We start from the raw sequence: 24,566 nt of genomic DNA, 5'->3' as shown, positions 1-24,566 counted from the left end.
GATTCACAGAGAAACAGGTATTCAGAGAGAATCAGTAAAATGGGGTACCTTTACTCTGATGAAACTTCCAGCTTGCCGTAAGATGTATTTTACCCTTCTTTCTACAACAGCCACCATTTTTTATTACAGTATCTGAACAGGAATATTTTTGGCAATGATATGATGTAGTTGTCCTAGGTTTTAAATGTTGTTTATAGATTGTTTCTATCAAATATATAAACCCCTATCATTATAAACACAAAGACCAGAAACCTTGTTTATAGTATGTCCTACCTCTGAATATGACTGTACTTAAACTTCCTTAGAAAGGTTACTAGTTACAATTCCCTTTCAAATGTTTAGGAACAATGCCACAGAAACTTTTAATAAAGACACAATGAAAAACAAACAGTCGTGGCTTCCTTTTGGCAAAGTGGGTATCCTCTTTGAAAGACACCCATATTAAAAGATCTTGGTATGTAGATTTTTGTCTGGTTTTTGCCTGCCAATGGCCACAGGTATCAAGTCACTGGGTTTTTAGTTAGCTGACATGTGACATGACACCATTCAAATGAGATTATTCAAATGAGTCTTTGGGGAAGAGATAGAAATTTATGATAACTAAATCACTAAAAGAAACTGAGTCACAAAATCGTTTGACCAAGGTCACACAGTGAATTGGGGCCACAGGCAAGAATCCTTGGCTACTCTTTAGGAAGTTTACCGCCCCATTGATCGTGATGTCACCTCAGAGGCAGAATCTTGTGAAAGGTAGGATGATAACATCAACCTGAACAACGTTCCAAAACTGCCCATCAGTTGTCCCTGCACACACAAAAAATTAACAGATTCATTTAATTATCCTAAGAAGTAGGAGTCTTGAACTTTGTTGAAAGCCACTTTGGGAGACAGGCAGTGGGTGTCCAGCTCTTCTTACCAGGCTGACCTCAGCTGAGTCTCTGGCAAGGTCCTCGAGGGTTCAGTGGGGAATTCCAGAAAGGAGACCTTTCAAAAATCAAACCTTGTCCTCTGACTCTTCTTGCCCTCACAGCTCCGAATGTCCTGGCTCATTCGTGGAGTCTTGAGGGGAAACGTGTCCTTGGTGCTAGTGGAGAACAAAACCGGGAAGGAGCATGGCAGGATGGTCTGGCATGTCGCTGCCTATGAAGGCCTGAGCTTGTGGCAATGGACGGTGTTGCCACTCCTCGACGTGTCTGACAGGTAGGCCTCTACCCATCGACCCCATGCCCTTCTCCTCTATCAGCTAAAATGCAGAAGGGATCATCCCTTCCCTTTCCCCATGCCTTTTACCCCGATGCACATGCAGATATGCGCACACACACACACACACACACACACACACACACACACACACATTCTGCAAGTTACACAGTTTCTGCAGTTTACAAGCTTCTCCAAGGGATGACGAGGCTACTGAGCACTCATCTTGACACCACTGGTATGGCCGGGTTGGCCACCTCCAGGGTCTATAGGAAAAATAAAATTGAACAACTCACATTACTCCCAAATCACAGCTTGGTTTTACATGTATACATGATGTTCTCTTACATGATGGACTTTGCCTTTCCCATTTGACTTTTATTTTATCCTTATTAACAATAAAACCCACAGGTTTTATTGTTAGGTAGGTAGGATGGGCCTTATCATCATTTACCACTCCTGTACTGTTATGAGGGGAGAAACTGAGAATCAAAGTGGTGAAGTGCCAGCAAGTTGGAATCCGAGTTGGATCTGGTACCCGGGCCTGACTCCAAGTCCAGTGCTCTCTGCTGAGTCAGGTGCAAAGGCAGGTTAATAAGGAGGATGGCAAATTCTTCAGTAAACAGAGGAATGCTTCTACCTAGGGTCCTGGTTCCTTTTTGGATTCTATCACTAATGGCCTCTGTGACTTTGAGCAACATCCTTGACTTCTTTGGGCCTCAGTTTCCTCACCTTTAAGCCGAGAGGTTTGGACTGGAAAATCACAAACTCCACATGGCTCCACAATGGAGCAGGAACCATGGAGTGTTCACCGCCACTTGTCTCCCCAGGATGGCACTATTCTGCCACCTGCAGTCAGCCTGGAGCAAGCTGTGCTTGAATAAAGATGGCCCTGCATGGCAGCACTCATGTGACCCTGCCATATCATCCTGAGCCCTCATGGTGGGTGCTGATCTGTTCCAGACAAAAGAGGGGTGAGGGGCCATTTCTATATAGGGGACAAGATGAATGGATCTGGATGGGCGGAGCCATCCTTTATGGGCTAAGTGTCAAACCCTACAACCCAGAGCAGCCTCTGCCTGAGACCCCTAAAACACATTCAAATTACCATCCTGGTGGATCCACCTTCAAAAAATGAGGGCAGAGGGCTCAAGGCAAGGTGGAGGGTTATGCCAGTTGGCATGCAGCTTTCACATTTTTCACCCAAACTCAACAGTCTGCTATTTACAAGAGCTCATAACTGCATCAGTGCTGTCAAAGGAAGAAGGTATTGTCCTTACTCTGAGCACCAGCTACCCACTCCTTCAGCTGTGAGTGGGTTAAAGGTCAAAGCCCACGGATGTTCCAAGGATCAGTGACTCCAGGACAAATGGATTTAAGTGGAGAAAGGAGGAGGTGTGAGCTCTGCCCACTACAGACTAATCTTTCATCTTTGGGGATAGTGGGGATTGCGTGCAGTGTGTGAACAGGAGGGTGGTGAAAGAATCATCCCTCCTGGGAGAGGTGAAATTAAGTCAGATGAATCAAAGGAGTGTTTTTCCTCTATCCAGTAAGTCTTCTCTCTTTCATAACCACTCCAGGGGATTGAAAGCAAGTAAGATGTTGACTCTGTTCACTCTCATCCTAGAGTTTCATTTGAAGGAGACTTTGTTCTTAGCCTCCTTCCTCCCTGTTAAAGGCTGTTTACCAGACTGACATTTCCAATATTGATACTGAGACCAAACTGTCCAGTGGGGATTCAGACAAAAGACAGCTTGGTTTGATGATCCCTCATGACCTAATAAGTGTACAATTACAGAAAACAAGAGTTCCATTCACTAGGAGCCTGTGTACCACTGACATGCTCTGAGGCTGGAAGCTGCCCTCTCAGAGTACAGGTGATATGGGAAGCATCAAGACCCAGAGGCAAATGGTACTGAAGGAAAATGAGGTGTAGCAGTTTTCATTTGCTAAAATCAAACTAGACTGTAGCTATGACTGGCCCCCAAAAAAACTAAAGAAGCACTCTGGATGAAAGAGCAGAGGCTTTGGAACCAAATAGTGCCAAGTTTGAAAATTCACCTGGCCACTTACTAGTTGTGTGACCTCAGCCAACTACTTAAGCTCTCTGAGCCTCAGTGTCCTCATCAGTAAAATGAGGATAATAACAGTATAATTTCACAAGATTGTTGTAAGACTAAATGAAATGACTCTGGAAAGAGTCTACACAGAGTACGTATTAACAGATTTTGTTTTCTGTATCTTCCATTCTCATCTTTCAGTTATTTGGCCTTAGTAATAATTTATTAAACAAATAGCACAAATCACAACCACTTATCTTCCAAGTCAAGCCGTGTTCTCTAAAACAGATAACACAGTCTGTTCTTCGTTTTGGAGAAGTAAAGTGCTTGGTCAACTGCCTGACCCACACTAAATGTTGAACTACTCATAACTATCATATAATAATGACAATATCTCCCCACCTAATGCCTCAGAAGGGTCTGGGATGGCCAATTTAGCAATATACCCAGTCATGCAACCCTCAGATAAAGGTGGGCTTCTTGTGAACTTATTTTCACAATGCTTTCTTGACTCTTTATAAGGAGAAGTCACTGATGGGGGAGCAGGAAGCACACTCTTCCCTCTTCCTTCAGGGAGAGTCAGCTATAGCTGCCCAGATCACTAGAAGATGAAAATGTGAGAAAGGAGAAGGTAGAGGAAGAAATAAGGAAGGACAATAGAAAAATAGAATGGATAAAAGACAAAGAAAAACCAGCTCTCTTCCTGCCATCTCTGGAGAGGTTGGCGTTAACACTTGGCGCCATCCACCCCACATCCCACCAAGCTTCCTTAGGCAGCTCCTGGCTTTAGCTATTCAGCACCTGCCTCGTGGACAGCTCCCCAACCCTGACCCTTGAAAGTGGCAGAAATTTTATTCCCTATGCTGTCCCAAATCACCTCTGCTCCCAGGTTCCTCAACCTTCACACATGACAAAAATTTTAAAGCAACTTTATTAAGGCTTAGAGCAGGCGTCCCCAAACTACAGCCCGCGGGCCGCATGCGGCCCCCTGAGGCCATTTATCCGGCCCCCCGCCACACTTCAGGAAGGGGCACTTCTTTCATTGGTGGTCAGTGAGAGGAGCACAGTATGTGGCGGCCCTCCAACGGTCTGAGGGACAGTGAACTGGCCCCCTGTGTAAAAAGTTTGGGGACGCCTGGCTTAGAGGTTAGCCCTTAAGCGATTCCGGGTTCTAGTCACTGGTATTGGCCCTGGGTGTTACATGAGTAAACTTTCTAAACATAAATCTGGCTTTTTCCTATTTTGGAAATCCTTCTGTGGCTTCCTGTGGCTTTTGGGATGCCTTTCAGACTCCCTAATGAGACCTTTATTTAAGCCCATGTGTGATCTGTCCAGCGCTAATTTCACCAGCTGCTTCTTAAACCATTCTTCTTCTCTCACTCTCCCCATCTTTCTACTCAGTTGTACCTTCTGACATTCTTACCTCTAGGCTTTTGCAGCTGCCATTCTCTCCACCTTAATGTTCTTCCTTTACCTTCCATCTCTCTAAATACTACTCTTCCTTCACATAAAAAAAAAAACTATACCCAGACACCTATACTCTATATGTATTCACAATATAGTCTCATGGCTCTTGAAACAACCCTACAACAATTTATCATTCCTTACTATCTTTTTTATATCAGAATATACAAACCAACAAGGCAGGGATTACGCATGTCTTATAAATCACTGCTTCCTGAACCTTTAGTACCATACTTAACACATGGTATACCCAATAAATATGCATTGACAGAATGACGTATTGAGGGAAAATGCATATACTTTCAAATTCCAGTTGAATAGACTGAGAATTGCACTTGTTGGAATCTATCTAATATTCCTCCTCTGTTCAACCTGTGTCCAACGAGACAAATACAATCGCTTTATAATAAATACTACTGCAAAGTGTTCTGCATATCAAAGCAACACCTGTGTCCCATCAGATGAATCAAAACATCATTTGTTGCTCTGTGACAAGGAATTATCTTTAGGGACTTGCCTAGTACCTGTGTTTTCTTTGTCTCTGGTCACTGGTCCTGTTGGAATCACTTCATAAGAAAGACTTTGATCCTAATCGGGTGCCCTGGTCCTGTGAGTAGGGAGAACCAGAGCTGTGCATTTGAGAGAAAAGAGCTCTAGTCAGATTGCCCCCACCACACAGCAGTCCCCCGGAAGGCTTGGAGAATATGACATAGGTGCATAAAGTCTGGTGACAGGGAGGCATTGATCCATGGAATGGTATTTTTCCTGTCTACTTGCAAACATGCAAAGCAATCTAAGGAGTGTAATAGCCTGTCATCATTATGAAATTATGTTAACTGTGCAACCATACTATAACGAGCAACAAGAAAAATCTCCAAGAGCAACGCCTCAGATGTTTTGAGCAGTGGCAGTGTCCTCCGAATACAGATAAATGCTCTCAAGGTAATTTTGAAGGACAACACCAATTCAAATATCGGCTTGATGTGTGCTTAAAAGTTATCTCATTACTTTACATCCACCTCACATAGCTGCTTTTCCTCATCCTCTCCTCACTTTATCAGCCCCACCTCTCCCATTCAATTGCCGCTCTTTCTGCTGGAATTAATTCTAGCTTTTCTTAAAATGGAAGAAAGGTAAGCCCTCTCCCCTGATGCTAATTGTCAGTCTCTTGCAGAGATATACCCCTAGTTTTTCCTCTCTTTATATATCTTACTAAATTAAACACAATGTTCCCACGCCATCCTAAGCTTTGACATGCTTACAGAGCAGAAGCCATGCTAAGTTCAACTCATTTTGAGATGGATTTGGAAACACATGGATCAAATCACGTCCCACAAATCACTGCAATTGTACAGTCAAATATAAAGTACACAACTTATCACACCTGTGCAGGCTCCATTCCTCAGCACTATCATTATAAAGGCTTTTAGCCGTACACCATATACATAGTCTAACAAGAAAAAATGTGCCCTCTGGAGATATTTAGATGTCCTGTTCTCTTTGCATCCTTTGTCCTAAACGACAAGTGGTGTGTTTCACAAATGCATCTTTCAAATGAGGTGGGTTAAACAGAGTTATGTCTTCATGCATTTACACCAGAAGTGCCATAGAGCCAAGATTTTTTCCTATTCAGTTTTTATCACCTACAGAATTCTCATTTTATATGGGATGCTGTCAATAACAACCCTCTTCCTTTGGGTAGCATCTTTCTGTGATGAGAAAGGCATTAGAGGAGCATTTTCATTACTTATTCTTATCAGTTTAGAGAAGTAGTAGATTGCAGTGAGTGGAAATCCAGAGATTTCCGGTAAGCCTCAGTTTGCAGGTCTAGACACGCCCCTAAAAAAAAGTTCTGTTTAAGTCACATTTGTGTACATTGAATCACAGCATTCTGATAAAGCCATTCAAGAGTTATAAATGATTATTAGAGCTAGCAGTTGCTGAGTGCTTACTGCCTGCCAGTCATGTAACAAGTACTTAGCATGCATCATCTAATTTTGTCCTTAAAACAACCCCTTGGGGTAGATACTATCATTAATCCCCTTTTTAATATTAGAAATCTGAGGGTTATGGAGGTTAAATAATTTTCCCTTAACCCTTAGGCTAGTCTGCCTCCTACGTACTGCCTGAGGAAATGATGTGTGGGGCTTGGCATGTAGCAGAAACTTGAAAAACGGTAGCTATTACTGTTGGTTTTTAATTTTTTAGTTTAATTTTTAGAGACAAGGTCTTACTCTATCACCCAGTGCAGTGAAATGATCACAGCGCACTGCAGCCTCAAACTCCGGAGCTCAAACAATCCTCCTCCTGCCACAGCCTCCCCAGTAGATAGAACTACAGGCATGCACCACCATGCCAAGCTAATTTTTTTTTTAATTTTGTAGAGACAGGGTTTTGCTGTGTTGCCTAGGCTGATCTTGAACTTTGGCCTTAAGTGATCCTCCTTCCTGGGCCTCCCAAATTGCTGAAGTAGCAGGCAGGAGCTGTCCCACCTGGTCGATAGCCATTGTTATTAACAAAATATTTACGTTCTCAGTTATTTTTAGGCCACATCTCTTATTTGTTTCACATTAGTTTACTGCTTTCCCTTTGCTTCAACCAGCTCCTGAAACTCATCATAGCTATTTCCACCACCACCTCCTCCTAAAGACCAGGCCCTCCCTACCTGCCTTGTCTCCTCTCAGGCTCATAGCTGGAGTCTCCTCTTATCCTTCCAGGCCATTGTGTGCCCTCCCCAGGTGCCTTCCACTCTGGCATGCCTTTGACTATCCCCAAGCCAGTGTGCTCCCTCCCCAACACTGGAGCACAGGCTCTGATAGGCATTTTTAATTTGCAAATCTATTCATGTACCAAGTCTAATGAAGGCATAAAAGTAACTTTTAGTTATACTTTACATTTAACAAATCATCCTTTCATTGAGAATAAAGTTCACTGCCACAAGGATCAAAAGGAGACCCCAGCCGCAAGGTTGGTGCACTGTGCTAAGCAGAGCCCTGCTTCATCCTTAGGAGCACATGGCCCGGGGTGGCCCCCGCATCTGCTCTTGCCCTCCTGCCTGCCTGCCTTTCCTTGGAGCATTTTCATCTGTAACTGCTCTGGCTCTACCTCTGCCCCAGGAAACAGAGATGCCTATAAGGAAGAGCACATGTCACTCACCAGCTGCCCCTCTGCTGGACAAGCTGGCTGACAGTCCCAGCAGCTCCTGCACCTCCTCACTCTGTCCACATCTCCCCATCCACGGCCACCGTGTGCCCCCTTCCAGGGTGCTTGGCTCCTTCATAACACGAGGTGCTCACTGAGGCCCACATTTGAGCAGCTAGGGTAGATGTCATTCCCTATTTTCAGCTGAAAAGACGGAATCCCAGAGGGGTTCGAGAACTTGCCATTAAACATAGAGGCCCCTCTGTGGAGGTCCCTCCTCCCCTCTTTCCACTTCACCAGACACCATCCTGTGAAGATTTTCAAGCATGAAATGCACAAACCTCCAAAATCCCCCAAGGCATTAGGTCAGCCAACATTTGCAGCAGTATTGGGTGCCAGATGATGGGCACACCCAGACAAGAAATACAGCCCCAGCTCTCAATCTCCATCTAATTAGGGAGGCTGGCAGGAAGATGAAACCATGGCATCACAGAACAGGAGTCCAGGGAGCTGGAGCAGCAGGAGCCCAGTAAAGCCCCAGCTTGACTCATTCCTCAGCACTTATAAAGGCTTTTAGCCGTACACTGTATACATAGTCTAACAAGAAAAAATATTCCCTCTGGAGATATTTAGATGCCCTGTTCCCTTTGCATCCTTTGTCCTAAATGACAAGTGGTGTGTTTCACAAATGCATCTTTCAGATGAGGTGGGTTAAACTGAGAGTTACGTCTTTATGGAGTTTCAACCAGAAACTCCACAGAGCCAAGATTTTTTTCTATTCCATTTTTATCACCTACAGAATTCTCATTTTATATGGGATGCTGTCAATAACAACACTCTCCCTTTTTGTAGCATCTTTCTGTGATGCCACAAACATCATAGGCATGTGATTTGGGGCTCCTTGCTTCCCAGCAGGCACCTATCTGATTGCCAGTGTTGGGTCCTGCCTCTGCCAGGCATTCTCACAACAAGGGAAGCAGAGAGCAGTAACTACCCCCAATGGACGTGCCTTTGCCCATCCACTCTCAGCAGACACGTGCCAGGAACTTACTCCAGAGTAGCCCTGTAGGCTGCAAAGTTGGAAATGGGGCAGAAGCAAGAGGAATGTCTCACCTCCCCGTCCTGGGGGGAGTTGAGTTGTCCTGATGCCGTGTGTGTGTGTGTGTGTGTGTGTGTGTGTGTGTGTGTGTGTATACAAAGGGAACACGGCATCTAAATATCTCCAGAGGGAACATGTTTTCTTGTTAGACTGTGTATACACACACACACACTCAGGCAAAACCAATTCTTTCACACAGTGGGTGGAGAAAACCAAAGGTGCTCTCCACTCGTGACCTGTTATGGCAGCACAAGTATACCTTCCTGGAGCTGCAGAGGCTGGGGACATTGACATGCTAATTGGCATTAGGCTGAGTCAGTTCTTTGAACTGGGAGAAAATGGTGGTCTCAGGGGCAATTATAAGCCATGCAGGGTAAATTACATTGACTAAATCCATCAAGTCTTCCCCCAAGGAGTTCAAACACTTAAGTGCACACCAGGCTTTATTCTCCTTTCCTTCATGATAAGGGAGGTGGAAACAGAGTCTCTGGCTTCAGCAGCAGCCTGCACGGCTGAGGGGACTTTGGCAGGGCTGGGGTCCCACCTGGAGCCCATGGCCTATGCCTCTTGGGGCCATCATGACCAAAGACAGGAGAAGAGGGATGGCATCCTCATTGAACCAAACATCTGTGCCCCTTTAGCTTCATCATCATAAGTCAGATTTTAATGTTTATCAATGAGAAACTGTGGCTCAGAGTAGTTAAATAATCTGTCCGGCAGCACACAACTAGGAAGCAGAAAGTCAGGATTCAAAACACAACTTCCTTTTTCTTTCTTTCTCTCTCTCTTTTTTTTGGAGGACTTGCCCAGGCTGGAGTGCAGTGGCATCATCTCAGCTCACTGCAACCATCACCTCCCGGATTCAAGTGATTCTCCTGCCTTAGCCTCCCTAGTAGTTGGGATTACAGCCACCCACCACCACATCTGGCTTATTCTTGTATTTTTTAGTAGAGACAAGGTTTCACCATGTTGGCCAGGTTGGTCTTGAACTCCTGACTTCAAATGATCAGCCTGCCTCAGCCTCCCAAAGTGCTGGGATTACAGGCATGAGCCACCACACCCGGTTCAAGGCACAATTTTCTAGCTCGCTTTTCCAAATTCCGTGCTCTCATGGTCAAGAAATTTTTTCCGTGGATCTCAGTGACAACAGGCAGCAGGTGTTATCACACATCAGCTGATATGAAAACACTGTGCCATGGCGTCTAGGCCTGGGTCACCTGAAGACCCTGTCAGCCATGAGGAGGTCAGCCTGTACCTGCAGAGCCCAGCCATGCAGTTAAGAGCCAGAGACAGGACTCTGACCTGTAGGAGCAGGCCAGGCACAGCCTTGGTGGAACTGGGGTGCCAGATCGGCCATCCAGAGAGGGATATGGGTGTGTGGCCAGGACCCAGGTGAAAAACTGGGACTAGATGAGGCCCCAGGCCTCCAGAGCATGACAGAAACCCGGTCAGTGAGCCTGAAGCCTATGTAAATAGTACGTTAGCACAAAAGCTGCTTCTGCATCCCAGAGCCTTGGGCCAGAGTCCTTTATGCCCCTTGCCTTACTCAGATATGTCCCTAGTCCTGGAATAGTGCCAGGAGTGTGCTGTGGGGGGAGGCTATAGCTGTGAAGGAAGAATACTGCAGATTCCTGCAGCCAACCAAGTACCAAGTTCACCCATCCCTCCCACCCCCATGAGTGCATTAGTCATCAACCCGACAATGCCAGATGCATTGAACACAGCTGAGTACCTAGGCACGTGCCACACGTTAAGTGAGTGGAGGCGACATTACCTGAAGTAACATTACATCTCCACTCCTGGGGCTGTACACAAAAGAAATTATTTCCTGCTCATATGAAATAAAAAATGAGCGTGCTTGTTGGTGGGAGGCCTTCCACCTGATCACTCAGGGATTCAGGCCCCTTCCACCCTTCTCCTTCCCTGAATGGAAAGGATTCCAAGTCCAGAGGAAAGGCCTAACCTTCTCTCTGGCCTTGGAATTCTTTTCATTCAGCCAGTCAGTGGGCAAAGAGCTTGGGAAACCTTAAACAGGAAGATTTTTATGAATCATCACTTCTGCTCCCCTCCCATCTGCTCCCTTCCCATCTGCTCCCTTCGGATTTCCTTACTGACTTCTTGTTCGCCTCATCTGAGCTGGTTTTTAGGCTTTTTACTTAGAAAACAAAAATTTTCAGTCATTGAGATTTTTTGCAAGGTGAGAATTACCACACCACTTGTAATGTCATATTGTGGCTTCTGTATCATCATCTAAGGTTTCTGTCTAAAATTGGCACATGTAAGAATCGAAGAAAATAGTTACATAATTCAGTCGAAGGTCTTGGTCATTAGGTGTTAGGCATCTATTGTATGTAAGACACAAGGCCAACAGTAATGCAGAATGTTGACCTGTTAAGTATTCTTTGAAACATGGTCAAAATGTATTTTATTAAGAGCTCTTTTTTGTATTGTAAATATTAATGCTTTACAATGTTCTTTAGTCATATTTCTTAAAAATTCAAGCAGTGAGAAATAAGACTCCTCTAAATTTAGTACCTCAAAACTGATCACATCAAATGTGACTTGGAGAAAGTCTGAAATGTCTGGTGCACACAAGCAGTGTTCTGTGGATGAGTTTCTTAGCTTCTGCCATGAACCATGTTTCTCAAAGTTTTTTCGTTAAGGAAACATTTTATAATGTAAAAAATGTCACATGGCCACACCTACTGCAAAGGATGCTGGAGAATGCAGTCTAGCTGTGTGCCCAAATAAAAGAAGTGAGTTAGATTTGAAAAAAAAAACCAGATAATGTGTCACGAAATAAGCCAATGAATATAGCTCTCATGTCTGGACATCTATCAGAGTGTCACTTGAGAATGTCTCTTCCTCATTTACCTACGCTGGGCACTGATCATGCTTCTTCTCCACAAAACCTCATAATTCAAGGCTGAAATCAATTCCAGGTTCTATTCTGAGGTATGAATGTTTCATCCCCAAATTTTTTATGATACAGCAAAATCTTACTTTCTGGCAGAAACCACCTCAGAATTTCCCTCCCTGAACTTTTCCTTTCTAAAAACAAAAAATAAACAGACGAAAGTACTTTCGAAAAGACTGAAAACTAGCAGGACAGTGTAGGACAGTGGTTTCCAAACTTGGGTAAACATTACGATCACCTGGAAAACTTTTTTTCTTTCAGAGCCCCAGATCTCATACACAAAGATTCTGATTTACAGATGACATATTGGCATCAGGAATCTGTATTTTTTTTAAGTTTACCAGATGACTTTCATGTGTAACCACATTTGGAAGCCATTGGCATATAATGGCAGATCCAGGTCTCTTGTGGGCAAGACAGGGAATCAAGAAGCGACTGGAGAAGTGTCATTGGCTGACACATGGTCGGCCAACATGCATTAAGCTTCCATCAAGCACGGAGGATGGAAAGGGATGCTTGATCAGCTCTTGCCAGATCACAGGACCCGCGCACACAAACTAGCACACAGGCACCATGCAGCTTCTGACGGATCATGAAAGGGTTCAGCAGGTCCAATGACCTCCAGATACAAGAACAGTCAGAAGAACCATCATGGAGAAAATGGGCTTTTAATAAGCCGGCCCATGGAGTCTTAGGGAAATGGAAAAGGGACAAGACATTCCAGAGAAGACCTTTAGGGAAAGCAGAGGGTTCGAGATGCAGAAATGTTTTCTGTGAGTTCAAGAACAGCCAACCAGGTTGTATCAAAATCCTGATCAATCTCTTTGGGAGAGAGTGAGTGTGAGTATTAGCCCAGGTGTTTTGGACTTAGGGATACAGATAATAAAGAGCCACTGAGGGCCAGGCACGGTGGGTCATGCCTGTAATCCCAGCACTTTGGGAGGCGGAGGCAGGTGGATAACTTGAGGTCAGGAGTTCGAGACCAGCCTGGCCAACATGGTGAAACCCCACCTTCACTAAAAATACTGAAGTTAGCTGGACATGGTGGCGTGTGCCTGTAATTCCAGATACTCAGGAGGCTGAGGCAGGAGAATCACTTGAACCCAGGAGGCAGAGGTTGCAGGGAGATGAAATTGCACCACTGCACTCCAGCCTGGGCAACAGAAAGGACTCTATCTCAAAAAAAAAAAAAAGCCACTGAGGGTCAGGCACCATGTCTTACACCTGTAAACCCAGCACTTTGGGAGGCCAATGTAGGCAGATCACTTGAGGCTAGCAGTTCAAGACCAGCCTGGCCAACATAGTGAAACCCCATTCCTACTAAAAATACGAAAAATTAGCTGGGCATGGTGGTGCACGTGTGTAATCCCAGCTACTCAGGAGGCTGAGGCACAAGAATTAAACCCAGAAAGCAGAAGTTGCAGGGAGCCAAGATGAGACCACTGCATAATTTTTTAGCCTGGGTGACAGAGCTAGACTCTGTCTCAAAAAAAAAAAAAAAGAAGAAAAAATGAAAGAGCCACTGAGCACAGAGATAGGCTGGAGGATGGGAAGCTCAGAGCATGGGGGATATTGGAAGGTCTTGTGAGGAGCCCAGTGGGAAGTGACTAGGGCCTCACTCAGTGTGAAGCTCAGAAAGAGTGAAGACAGAAGCAGGAGAAGAGCCTCCTTCCTCTGCTGCCTTCTAAATGGCACCAGTGGCTCAGGACAGCCTCGGGCAAACTTAAGTAGACATGGGCTACTTAAAATTATTAAGTGAACTTAATTAAGGTTTGTCAATCCCTAAACCTGGCAGGGCGGCAAATAAGGCAATATATTCACTGTCCATCGACAGCCTGTTGCCTGAACAAGATTGTGCGTTTTCCAAACTGTACGTGAGCAGCCTCAGCCCTTCAAGAAGAGGAGAAGAGATGCGACCGGTGGCTCAGCATGCAATGTGCAACCAGGCATCGACATATACAAATCAAACATTCATAACTCTGGAAGGATCTGGCCCTGTTTCTTTCTCAGAAAATATCCCAGATCATTGGAGCAAGGAGTAGATTAGCAATTCTGAGCTTTAAATCTTATTTCTAACACTGATTTACTGTGACGTTTGGGACAAGTTGCTGCTTTTGATTGCTAAGTTTCCACAATCAAGAGTGCAAAACAGTGAGACAGATCCGGCCCATGAGCTTGGTTTAAGAGGCAGTTGCTCAAAATGGCACTAAGTGAACCTCTTTGAAATAACAGGATGTTCGAATCTGCTCAAGATTTTCTTGGTAACATCCACAGCTTGGCTTACAAGTCTACAGATGCATATGTTTTTCATAATTCTTAATGTCTCTGAAAATGTAGCCCTGTGTTCTCAGCCCCTTCTTTCCCTAAGCATAAAGTCTGCAATTTAGGGGCTAATTGAGCTTCCAATGTTTGAAGCAAAGAATCCAGTTCTATCCATGCTGCCCCCACCCCTGCGCCAGGAGCCTCAGCAGTGCTCATAACTTCCACTCTTACCTCTATGCAGATGACTCAAATATCTTTAGGTCCACCTGGGTCCCACACCTGCATTTTTTCCAGCTGCCTGAATGGCGTCCCACCCACATCTTCCACGTCTCCCACCAGCACACCCCACTGCCTAGTGAGAGTTCTGCCCACAGCTCTACCCTTCTCCAAGACTTTTCATTCTTTGAAGTCTTTCTTGACTTCTCTCTCATTGCCCAGATGCAGTGTTTCTCCAGCTTGAGTAGCTGCTACCTCTATAGGGGGCAGAACTCAGCAATTCCCTGCTCAGTAAATCATGGGAGTTACCTCACTGTCTGAAATCCTCAGCAACAAGACCCACGTCTTACACATCTCTGCACTCCTACCTGCAGGCACGAGTGTCAGACTCATAGTACATGCTCAAATCATCTCTGCTCAAAGAAAGAGGAGGAGATATGTCATTTGTGATACTGCCTGGGGAAGCACATGTTACTAGTAAACATGTAATATAAAACAGGAGCAAGAAATTAGCATCTCATGCTTTAAAAAGGGTTCAGTTGTGGAAAAGAAAAATGTGACGTAGCTTCTTTTAAAAACCAAGATGACACCTTAAAAGTTTTGGCAACTTGCCCAGGACCCCACCAACTATACAGCCCAAGCTTCACTCCACTCTACTTTTTGAAGCTAGTCCTCACCAAGCAGAAAAGACTGCTAATTTACTCATAAAAATGCTTTTGGTCAGGCGAGAAGAGAGGTTACAAAGCACCCTTTTTCTGGGTGTTCTCACCATTGGCAGTGCTGACATCATGTCAGCTCCACAACCCGCAAGCCAGCACAGCAACAGAGAATGGAGGAAATGTTTGTGTGTTCCAAGAAACGGGGAGCGGACATCTCTATCCCTCCAAGAAGGATGGATGCAGGGCCTTTCTAGCTCCAGACAGCCGCCTTGCCCCCAGTCGTTCCAAGGAGCTTGCTATACGTTTCTGATGATATGGAGTACATATGAGATTAAATGAGATTCAAGAAGTTGGATGGTTCTGCAAGAGACGATGGGAAAAGTACCCTGGGAAGCTAGAGGCCTGAGTTCTCATCCGGCATCTGCTGTCTCCATATGCGACCACCCAAGTCAAAAGAATGGCAGGGGCCCAAGAGGCACCTGACTCCTTCCCAGAGCGCTTGGCACTTGACTATGGGTCAAGTGTTTTTGTGCACAGGCACCTCCCCTGTTGGGCCATGGCTCCAGGAAGCAGTGTCTTTCCCCTTCAAAGCACAGGGCCCAGAGAGCTCAACATATACCACACAGATTTCGAGAATGAAAGCAAAACAGGAACTTGCCAGAGATGGGCCTCCATCTGGTGTGGGGGAACATCCTTGCAGCAGTCCCTTCCAATGGGTGACACACCAGAGCACAGGAAGGAGGCAGGAGCCTTTAGGCTCAGCCCCCGAAAGTGAGCACAGAATGCCTGGAAGCCTTGAACTGAGAATGTGGACGGATCTGAATGGTTCTCCACGCTTGCTCAGCCTGGCTGAAAATTCGTTTTCTCTCTTATCTCCAGAAGGGCTCCCTCACCAAGCCAAACTCATTGTGAAAGATCTCTACAGCCCTTGGAAGCCCTGGAAGTTCTGTGTTGACTTTTACTCACGCTACTGGTGCCATTATGCCTAGAGGGGAAACCAAGGCAGGAGGTGGTAAATTACCTCTGAGAGTGGGATGGAGCCAGGAGGGGTATGTTCCCAACTCCTGAGTCTGGCCTTGAATGTCCAGCTCATCTCTAGTTTACTGTGCAGAAGTTAAAAACTCAAAAAGCCAAGACACACATTCCCAGCCATGATTGGGTTTGACATGGCCAGGGATGGTCCCAGGAATCCAAAGCAATCCATCAGCCCGTCTTTACCTTAGAACTGAAGTCCATTACACAGATAAAAGGAGGAATGTGGCAGGGCTTTTTCTTCAAGTATATTATTCTAATAGATATGCATACTGCGACCTAAGCTTTGTGACAGCCCGTTCTAGAAGACATTTGCCGAGCAAATCAACTCCGCGGTGAGAAATTGGAGGAAGTGCTTTTCCTGCGCAGTAGCTGCCAGTTCTATCCTAAGCAGCCAGAGCTCAGACAAGCCCCAGCAGCAAAAAGGGATGCAGAACACTTCCTCCTCTGAGTCCGCTAAACGGCCAAGGGAGGAATCTGAGACAGGGGGCCCAGCCGGCAAATGCCTCCTACCCAGGTCCAGCCACTCCATCCTGCTCTCCCACTCCAAAGCGTTGCCATTCCCTCCATCCACGTTCAGACGCAAACCTTTCTGTCAGCTACTTAAAATCATTAAGTGAACTTAATTAGCTTTGTCAATCCCTAAGGCTGGCAGGGTGGCAAATACGGCATTATATTCACTGTCCATTAACAGTCTGTTGCCTGAATGAGATGGTGCATTTTCTGAGCTGTACGTGAGCAGCATCGGCATTTCTCAGGCAGAGATCTGCGCAGTGAGTCTCCGAGGCACCCAGTTCCAAGCTGCCCTTCCAGACTTGGCCCACTGCCCAGATGGCCACCTCCCAGATCCCCCCCTGAGCCTGTTTTCAAGAGGCATCTCTGTAGAGCTGAAAGAGTCAGGGCAAATGCATTCTTTATACAAAGACAGCCTCCAACCAAGATCTCTAGCCAAGTCTGTTTTAATAACAAGTTCCAAACTCCACCAGCTGGAAAAGAAAGGAAAAGAAAAAGCAACAACAACCCATGCAATCAAAAGTGTCTTTTCTGAAGAAACAGAGCTGAGCAGGTATGAACTACGAAGGATCAGGAGCAAAGCCTCTGCTGCTAAGCACAGGGAAAGAAGAGGCTCCCCTGCCACGTTCTCAGGTAACACAGATTGGTGAGAGAGCGGAAGGAACCCCAAAGAGCTAACACTTCCCTTCTTCTTGACCACGCTGCCCACAGAGAGAAAGGGGAAGACTCTTCTGTCCTGGGAAACCCAGCCGCCCTTCCCCATCCAGAGCTGAGGCTTCAAAGTGGGGCAGAAGAGCAACTATACGTTCACTCGGACGACCTGGCCTTTGCAGTCTTGGCAGTGATGTGTCAGGGTCCTTGCTTTCTTTCAGGCAAACCCAAGGTGGCTCACCTGGTACACACCAGAACCTTCCCTCAGTCCCAGAGTGGTCTGCCTGGTGCATGTTAGAACTTTTCCATAGTCCCAGAGTGGTCTACAACCAGAACTTCCCTTCAGTCCCAGAATGGACCACTTGGTACATATTAGAACCTTCCCTCAGTCCCACAGTGGTCCACCTGGTACATAATGGAACCTTCCCTCAGTCCTAGAGTGGTCTACATAGTACATTCTAGAACTTTCTTTCGATCCCAGAATGGGCCACTTGGGACATACTAGAATTTTCTCTCAGTCCCAGAGTGTGTCAGGTCTCACCTACGTGTCAGGTCTACCTGGTATGTTATAGAATTTTTCCTCGGTCCCATGGTAGTCCACCTGGTACATACCAGACCCTTCCCTCAGTCCCCTGGTGGTCCACCTGGTACCTGCCAGAACTTTCCCTCAATCCCAAAGTGGCCCGCCTGGAAAGTGGTAGAACTCCAGACCTGAGGCCATGTCTGACTCTGGAGAGTGACATGATAGCTGTACTTTGGGGGACTCACAGGAAGGAGTGGGTGGAACCAAGAGACTGTGAGATCCTTGAGGAAGCCTGTCCCATCTCCAGCAAGGAGAGGGTGAGCGGGGCCAGCAGCAACCTCTTCTTCACCAGTCAGGTAAAGACGCACAACCAGGCACCTTCCAAAGTAGGGAAGCCTGAATCTGGGTAGTAGAGATGCCCACTCTGTCTCTGGGCCAGCACATCAGCTGGAAAGGGTCTCCTAGGTTGGGGCTGCTCTATCCCCCCACTACCCACCACCTACCATCCCCATCCCACATTCTCAGACAGCCTTTGCTTCTGCCCCACCTTCCACCCATCCTTCAACGGCTCTCCTTTGTCCCACCTTTCCCCCACTGTCCCTTCCCTGCAGCCTCTGGGGGCTGGAGCCATGGGGGAAGGTTGGCCCATGGGTGGACAGAGGTAGCACTGCCTGGTCCCATGTTGCCATCTTACGGAGTCCTCCTGATGGTTGTGAGTGTTCCTGACTCAAAATATGCGCAATTCCAAGTGTCAATCAAACTCTTTGAAGCAGCAGCTGCCACTGCTGTCGCCGCACAGAGCACTTTAGAAACTCTTCTATTTAGAAACCATTCCAGCCTCAGCCGGCATCATCCCATCCATGCTAAGAGTCCCAGTGGCTGTGAAAGACTTCGCAGATCTAATCTTTTAGTAATAAGGAAGGAAGGCAGAGAGAGGGGCGGGGGAAAGTGCAGCTTCCCTGGGAGCACCCATTTAGAGGACAGCCACGATTCTGTCCCCCTCTCCCTGGTCTCCACAGGCACACACAAGTCATTTCCTCACTCAGGCCCCTCTGGCCTCCTGGAAGGTACATCCCTCATACAGCTCAGCATTGAAATCAGGGCCTGGCTTGGCCCCTGGTCCTGCGAATGGCAGGTTAGGAGATGATGACCTGGTGGAGAAATGTGGCCTGTGGGGGGGCCTTACCCCGTGATATGCAGGCAAGCCAGGCAGCTGTGCCCTCCTGATGCTTCCCCAGGGAACCTGAGTCCTTCTGTCCACCCTCTCTGCCACTCTAAGTGCCTGTTCTCTTGCTACCTGGAGCAGCATTTTCCTAAGGGTTGCACCGGCTTTAACAAGACAGCAGTATTAGGGCCCTGGTTTTCCAGTTCAGATCCCAGACCTGGGCTTTGTCTGGGTTACACAGGCTCAAGCCAGAAATTCATCTTTGGACTGTTTCCCATGTGGGGACCCCAGGGAAATCGTGGCTATAACCTTGCCAAGATTCATGGAGAAACTTGATGAAGGAGTGCAGAGATGTCTCTCACACAATCTCCCCTGCCTCTCTGCCTCTTCTCCTGGTCCCCATCCTGTCTACTAGTCCCATCACAATTATATTCTAAGAGGTCTTTGATCTCACCACTGTCCTGTTAGAAACCCGCCATGGCTCTCCATGTTCCCTGAAAGAATGGCAGAACCTCCTTGCCCTCACACCAGTTCCTCTGCTCCAGATATCTTCTCTCTGCACTGCACTCCCACACCCACATCCTCAAGCCCTTCCCTGCATTCAAAACCAACTTAAATACTACCTCCTCCATGAAGCCCTCCTGATCTCCCTGCCCTAGTGTAATTCCCTCTTCCTCTGAGCTCCCATGGTGCTGTATCTGCACCTTCATGAAGCATTGACCTCCTTCTGCGTTATTCCACAGTGAGGTACACACACTCCATCTTCACACTGGACAGTTAAGTGACCTGAATGCAGCATTCATGTCTGATTTCTCTTAGAATGCCGCATAGACCTATATGCAATAGCTGTATAGGACGCAAAAATAGGTGTGTACCAAGGCTGGAATGAGAGATGCCTCTCAGAGGCATACACCCCAGTGCCAGGGTGGCAGGGGCTGAGGGTCCTTGTGCTGTCCCTCCCCTCTTGCACACTCATCTGGCATGCCCAAGCCTCCCAGAACAGGATTTGAAGTTTCTCCACCAGGCACTCCTCCTTCCACACCCAACCACCAGCCCACCCTATCCTGACTGAGGGTAGCATGGAGACCTCTTCATGGGGAATACGGCCTGAAAGGCCAACCCCAGTGATGTTGGCCGCAGCTACAACAGATTTGGGCATTTCTTCTTTAGAATCTTCTTTAGAATTTCTTCTTTAGAATCAAACCATATTTGGGTCCTATAATTGTGACTTTCAGACAGAAAGGATTGTTTCTGAATGACCAGCCCTCACGAGAGGGTTAAAAACACAGATAAGGCCGGGCACGGTGGCTCATGCCTGTAATCTCAGCATTTGGGAGGCCGAGGCAGGCAGATCACGAGGTCAGGAGATCGAGACCGTCCTGGCCAACACGGTGAAACCCCGTCTCTACTAAAAATACAAAAAAATTAGCTGGGCATGGTGGCGCACACCTGTAGTCCCAGCTACTCAGGAGGCTGAGGCAGGAGAATTGCTTGAATCCAGGAGGTGGAGATTGCGTGAGCCGAGATCGTGCCACTGCACTACAGCCTGGGCAACAATGTGAGATTCCATCTCAAAAAAAAAAAGGCACAGATAAATGTATGGAGTAGTTCAGTTAAGAATAATCAATCACAGTTATTCAGATAAAAGTTTTGGAATTTAAGGCTTCACTCCATGGAAACAGTAACTGTCCTCTGGCCAGGAATAACCAAGCCAGCACTTTGCCTTCTACATGTTGATCAGTGGTCATCTGCTCACAGGCGGAACGGGGCTTCCAGCCCCTGCTGTAGTTGACTCACTGGCTAAAGCGTTGCTGCCTCACTGCAAACCCGTGTGAGCAAACGCCCTTCTCTCCGCACCGCCTCCTCCATGTCTCTCCTCCCGCTGCTGACACCCCGTTTCTTGTCCTTGTGTCCCGCAGGTCCCGTTCTCTCCACATCACCAATGCCCACCCTGCTCTGGTTTCCTGCTCTTGCCACCCTATGTGCCAGTGCCCTGTGGCCTGGCTTCCCTCTTTCTTCCTCTTTCTCCTTTTTTTCTAACAGCTTTATCCAGCTATAATTTACATATCATAAAATTCACCCACTGTAAGTATACAAGTCAGTGACTTCCAACAAACTTACAGAGTTGTGGAGAGAGCCCCACACTCCCGTTTCTGAACATTTTCATCCCCCCCAAAAGCCTGCGTGCTCATCTGCAGTCAATCCTGTGCCCACTCGCAGCCCCAGGCAACCACGAACCGGCTTTCTGGCTCCACCGAGTTACCTTTTCTAGACATTTTCTATCAACGGAATCATTCAATGTGAGGTCTTTCACCTACTGTCTGGATTCTTTAACTTAGCATAGTGTATTTGAGGTCCATCCATTTTATAGCGTGTCTGCCAGTCCGTTCTTTACTGTAGCCTGGCATCCCATTGTATGGCTGTACCATGTGAGGTTTACCCAGTCACCAGTTGGTGAGCATGGCTTCCTTCTCTTAGTGTTTTCATATCCATGCCAGAGACCACACGCTTTCTGCAGGTCATTCTGGACTGACTTTCTGGAGGGCAGAAAATGTTTGTAAGGTTCTCAGGGAATCTTCACTTTACAGCAGGAAAGGCTGGTTGACGGATAGCCTTCTGGGGGATGATTTCTCAGGAAACAAACCAACCAAAGGTATTTTCCTGTTTATGTCACTGTAAGGCCTTCCCTGGTCACAGTCTGAGAACCTGGCGGTCCACGGATATGAAAGAGCGGGGAAAGAAACAATATCTTAATGGGTTTGTTGTTAACACTTTTATGACTCCTCTGTGTTGGTTACAAACGCTCCCAGGGGTAATAGTCAAGTCACTTAATATTTAACCACCAGGCAGGCAACCTCCAGTGATGCTGGATGAAACCTGGGATGCGTGAGACCCCTGCTGGGCTATCCAATGGATAAACCCTATGGGTGGCTGGTGAATTGGGAAATTCAGAGGGCAGGGGGCACCAGGGAAGGAGCCAGCTGCCTGATGGGACAAGAAGGGGCACGAGTGGAACCGCGGTTCCTTATTGGCTGGTACGGAAGCATTTTCATACTTTAATAATGACTTCAGCCTCACTGGCTGAATGTCAGACCTACACATGTCTCCTGTTTAGTTCACCTAAACAGGATACCCAAGCTGGTATTTTTTTTCCCCAACTCAGTGTCATGAAATCACTCCCCACTTGCTGAACAAAGCCGTTACTGCCAGATTGCTTCTCCACTTCCAAGCACCTCGCACACCCAGAAAGCAAAAGATTTCTCCTCAGATTTTCAGGTAGTCCTGGTCCCAGGCCTCAAACTCGGGGCTGGATTTAAGGACCAGTGTGTCAGTCATTAGCACTATGCAGCAATACAGAAGGAGGAGTTGACAGCTCTTCTCTCCCACTGCTCTGGGATTAGGTAAGCCTTTTCCAAACTCACATTCTGAGCCAGGTAGTCAGCACATGTGTGCTGGATGCTGAATCCTAAGACAAGACCCCCCAGTTTGCTTCTCACTTACATTCTTCTTGATGTGTACAGGTTCTGGCTGCAGATGGTCGCATGGTGGGGACAAGGATCCAGAGCCATCGTGGCTTTTGACAATATCTCCATCAGCCTGGACTGCTACCTCACCAGTGAGTTCACTCTGACCCCAGCACCCTGTCCCCCAGCCCCGATGGCCCATAGCCTCACTGTCCCTACTCAGCCTAAGCCTGTCTCTCCCACCTCCCTCAGTGTGAAATCATCTATCAGCCTGAAATCGACTCTTACCTAACACAGCCCATTCTCCTCTATTCCAGTTAGTGGAGAGGACAAGATCCCACAGAAGACAGCACCCAAATCAAGAAACCTGTTTGAGAGAAACCCAAACAAGGAGCTGAAACCTGGGGAAAATTCAGCAAGACAGAACCCCATCTTTGACCCTACAGGTAAGGGCTCAGCTCACAAACGTGAGCACAGTAACCTCTTGCTGCAAAAGGCAGAAGAAAGACTGGAGCCGTGATTGGGGTGGGGAGCTGTGCTAAAAGAATGAAACGGTCAATCTTTAGAAGGAGCATCACCTGCGCTCTGACTATGGGGTCCGAGAGGAAGCTGACTGGTTCTCATAGTGCCCGAGCAACGGAAACCACTGGAAGTTGTGCATAGGAGCAGCTTCCTCTATGCCTAGGGAATGCCTAGGCCCCACCCGAAGGGGAGAACCAAGATGGCATTTTTTTCCCAACTCAGTGCCTTGAATTCACTCTCCTCTTACCGAACAAAGCAAATCTTACTGTCAGATTCCTTCTCCTTGTAAAGAGGGCTGGGCCCATAGCCAAGGTTATCTGTTGCACAAAGGTGGACTACCCCATTATGGGTAAAGCCTCCAAAGCTTCCATTCAGCACAGTTCCCCCAGAGCTCAGATCCCCTCAAGAGCTGTTCGGCTGAGCATACCCCAAGCCAAGACTTCCCATGGCCCCTTGCCACTAAAGAAACTCTTCAACCTCTGGTTATAAACCGTAGGTGTAACTTGTCAGCCAGTCTTCTATTAGACCAGAGGCTGTGAACCTAGCCCCACAGAAGCTAACTGAGGCTGCCCCGGCCCCACACCAGCAAGCCAAGAGATTTTCCCAGGCAGGCATTGGTGCCTTGTCCTGGGAGGGTTCTTCTGCTATGTATAGCCTGGAGAAACAAGTATACAACACACAATCTACCCACACTCTTTTTCCTATAAAAGGTAAGTCTTTATCAAAATAATAACAGATCACTGATAAATCTCTAATTTCAACTTATAATATGAAATCCCTTTTTGGTACAAAGTACAAGAAATGAGTTTCAAGCCTTTGCCATATCAGCTCTCAACGTGTGAACTAGATGTTAGTGTTGCTTTGTCTTTGAAGGAGTCCCTGCCTTTCTATCCCATGAAAAGCTGTCCCAGGGCTAACCCTCACCCTGCCTGATCTAATCCAGCTGCCAAACCCAAGATTAAGGGAGTTCCTTTTCCCATCATCTCTCCCTTCCCCTTTCACTAGAATCACAAAAGATCTTCGCATGTTCCCACAGAGAGGAGAGCCTGTCCCACAACTGCAGCTCTCCCTGGTTTCCCCCTCAAATCTCAGTTCATGACAATGGCTCATCTGCTGGAGGTGGCCTTCTAGTTCTCCATTCAACGCCCTGCCGCCCAGCCCCAGTGATTCACCTCCACTCACTCCTTGGCTCTTGGTCAACTACCACCTCCCTGTGATAAATTCAGGAAACTTATAAATGTATAAATTAAGGGAAGAAGCCAGACTTCCCCTTTTAATGTGCTAAGTAAACATAGCTGCAGCCCCCTGCCCAGCCTAATCAACAGCACTGATTACATAGCAGAGTCTCCAGAAACATCTATCGACCAGTGGATGGCCGGATGCCTGAGCCTGGATCTCAGGTGTCAGCAGCCAGCCCCCTGCAGCCAGCATTTAGGAAAAAGCCTGCTCGACTCCTGAGTTTATTGCCACATAACTCCCCCTGTCCCTAAAAGGCTAATCGATAAGGGCCTGCCCGATGGCCAATCAGACTGATGAAATTACCAGTGGCTCAAACGTGGCGATGACTCCCCCACCACCTCTAAATAAAATTAAAGGCTGGAGAAGACAGCAGCTGGAACACAAGCCTCCCGCTGAAAAACGACTCGTCATCCTCAACTCCAGTCTCAGGGCAATGCTA

General features: G+C 47.0%; 1 protein-coding gene across 1 annotated transcript in view; it reads left to right on the top strand.

Annotated features, from left to right (window-relative positions):
- Window positions 1-24,566, top strand: part of ALK (ALK receptor tyrosine kinase) — a 769,803-nt gene that overhangs the window by 645,049 nt on the left and 100,188 nt on the right. Inside the window, exons 9-11 of the mRNA XM_003941519.3 lie at window positions 1,031-1,200; window positions 22,424-22,518; window positions 22,684-22,812. Of these exons, the coding sequence (XP_003941568.3) occupies window positions 1,031-1,200; window positions 22,424-22,518; window positions 22,684-22,812 (394 nt within the window). The remainder of the gene's footprint in view (window positions 1-1,030; window positions 1,201-22,423; window positions 22,519-22,683; window positions 22,813-24,566) is intronic.

This window comes from Saimiri boliviensis, chromosome 1 (assembly GCF_048565385.1).
Source record: "Saimiri boliviensis isolate mSaiBol1 chromosome 1, mSaiBol1.pri, whole genome shotgun sequence".
In the NCBI taxonomy this organism is placed as follows: domain Eukaryota; kingdom Metazoa; phylum Chordata; class Mammalia; order Primates; family Cebidae; genus Saimiri; species Saimiri boliviensis.
Note: the sequence above shows the minus strand (reverse complement) of the source record. Positions and strands in the feature narration are given on the sequence as shown.